The sequence below is a fragment of the Myotis davidii genome, unplaced genomic scaffold (genome assembly GCF_000327345.1).
Source record: "Myotis davidii unplaced genomic scaffold, ASM32734v1 scaffold43, whole genome shotgun sequence".
Classification (NCBI taxonomy): Eukaryota; Metazoa; Chordata; class Mammalia; order Chiroptera; family Vespertilionidae; genus Myotis; species Myotis davidii.
In genome coordinates, this window is record NW_006294590.1 from 425,385 (window position 1) to 425,825 (window position 441).

The window sequence follows — 441 nt, forward strand, 5'->3', positions numbered from 1 at the left end:
GGGACGGGCCAGGCCGCTCCCCCAGCTGGGGTTGGCTTGAGGCAGTACGGGCACCCCCAGAGCTGGGTGCCCCTGAGCAGTCGGAGTCAGGCTGGGGTCCTGTGGGGCTCTGCTCAGCTCTGGGGGTGTCCCCAGCACCCAGCGGGTGTGCGGGCTGAGTGGCATGATGGCACTCACCACTGGTGGGTGATGAGTCAGGTGTGCTGCGACCTCCCAGAATTCCCTGGGGCTTTGTCCCACGGGCTGAGGCCCTCGCTCTGTCTGCGAGCCCCAGCAGCCGGGGCAGGGCCGGGCGCCCCGGCTCCGCCGTCAGCTGTCCACGTAGACAAAGAGGATGTCCTCGTCCGTGCCGTAGCTGGTCCTGGCCTCCTCGAAGTTACTGACGCTGGTGCTGCACATGCCTGCGGAGGCGGCAGGGCGGTCGGCGGCGGGGGCACCTGC

The 441-nt window shown here is 69.8% G+C and overlaps 1 protein-coding gene across 1 annotated transcript in view; it reads right to left on the bottom strand.

Annotated features, from left to right (window-relative positions):
- Nucleotides 1-207: 207 nt before the first annotated feature.
- The window catches only part of GUCD1 (guanylyl cyclase domain containing 1), a 3,184-nt gene continuing 2,950 nt past the window's right edge, over nt 208-441 (bottom strand). Inside the window, exon 6 of the mRNA XM_006768776.1 lies at nt 208-401. Coding sequence (XP_006768839.1) covers nt 310-401 — 92 coding nt within the window. The 3' untranslated portion in view covers nt 208-309. The remainder of the gene's footprint in view (nt 402-441) is intronic.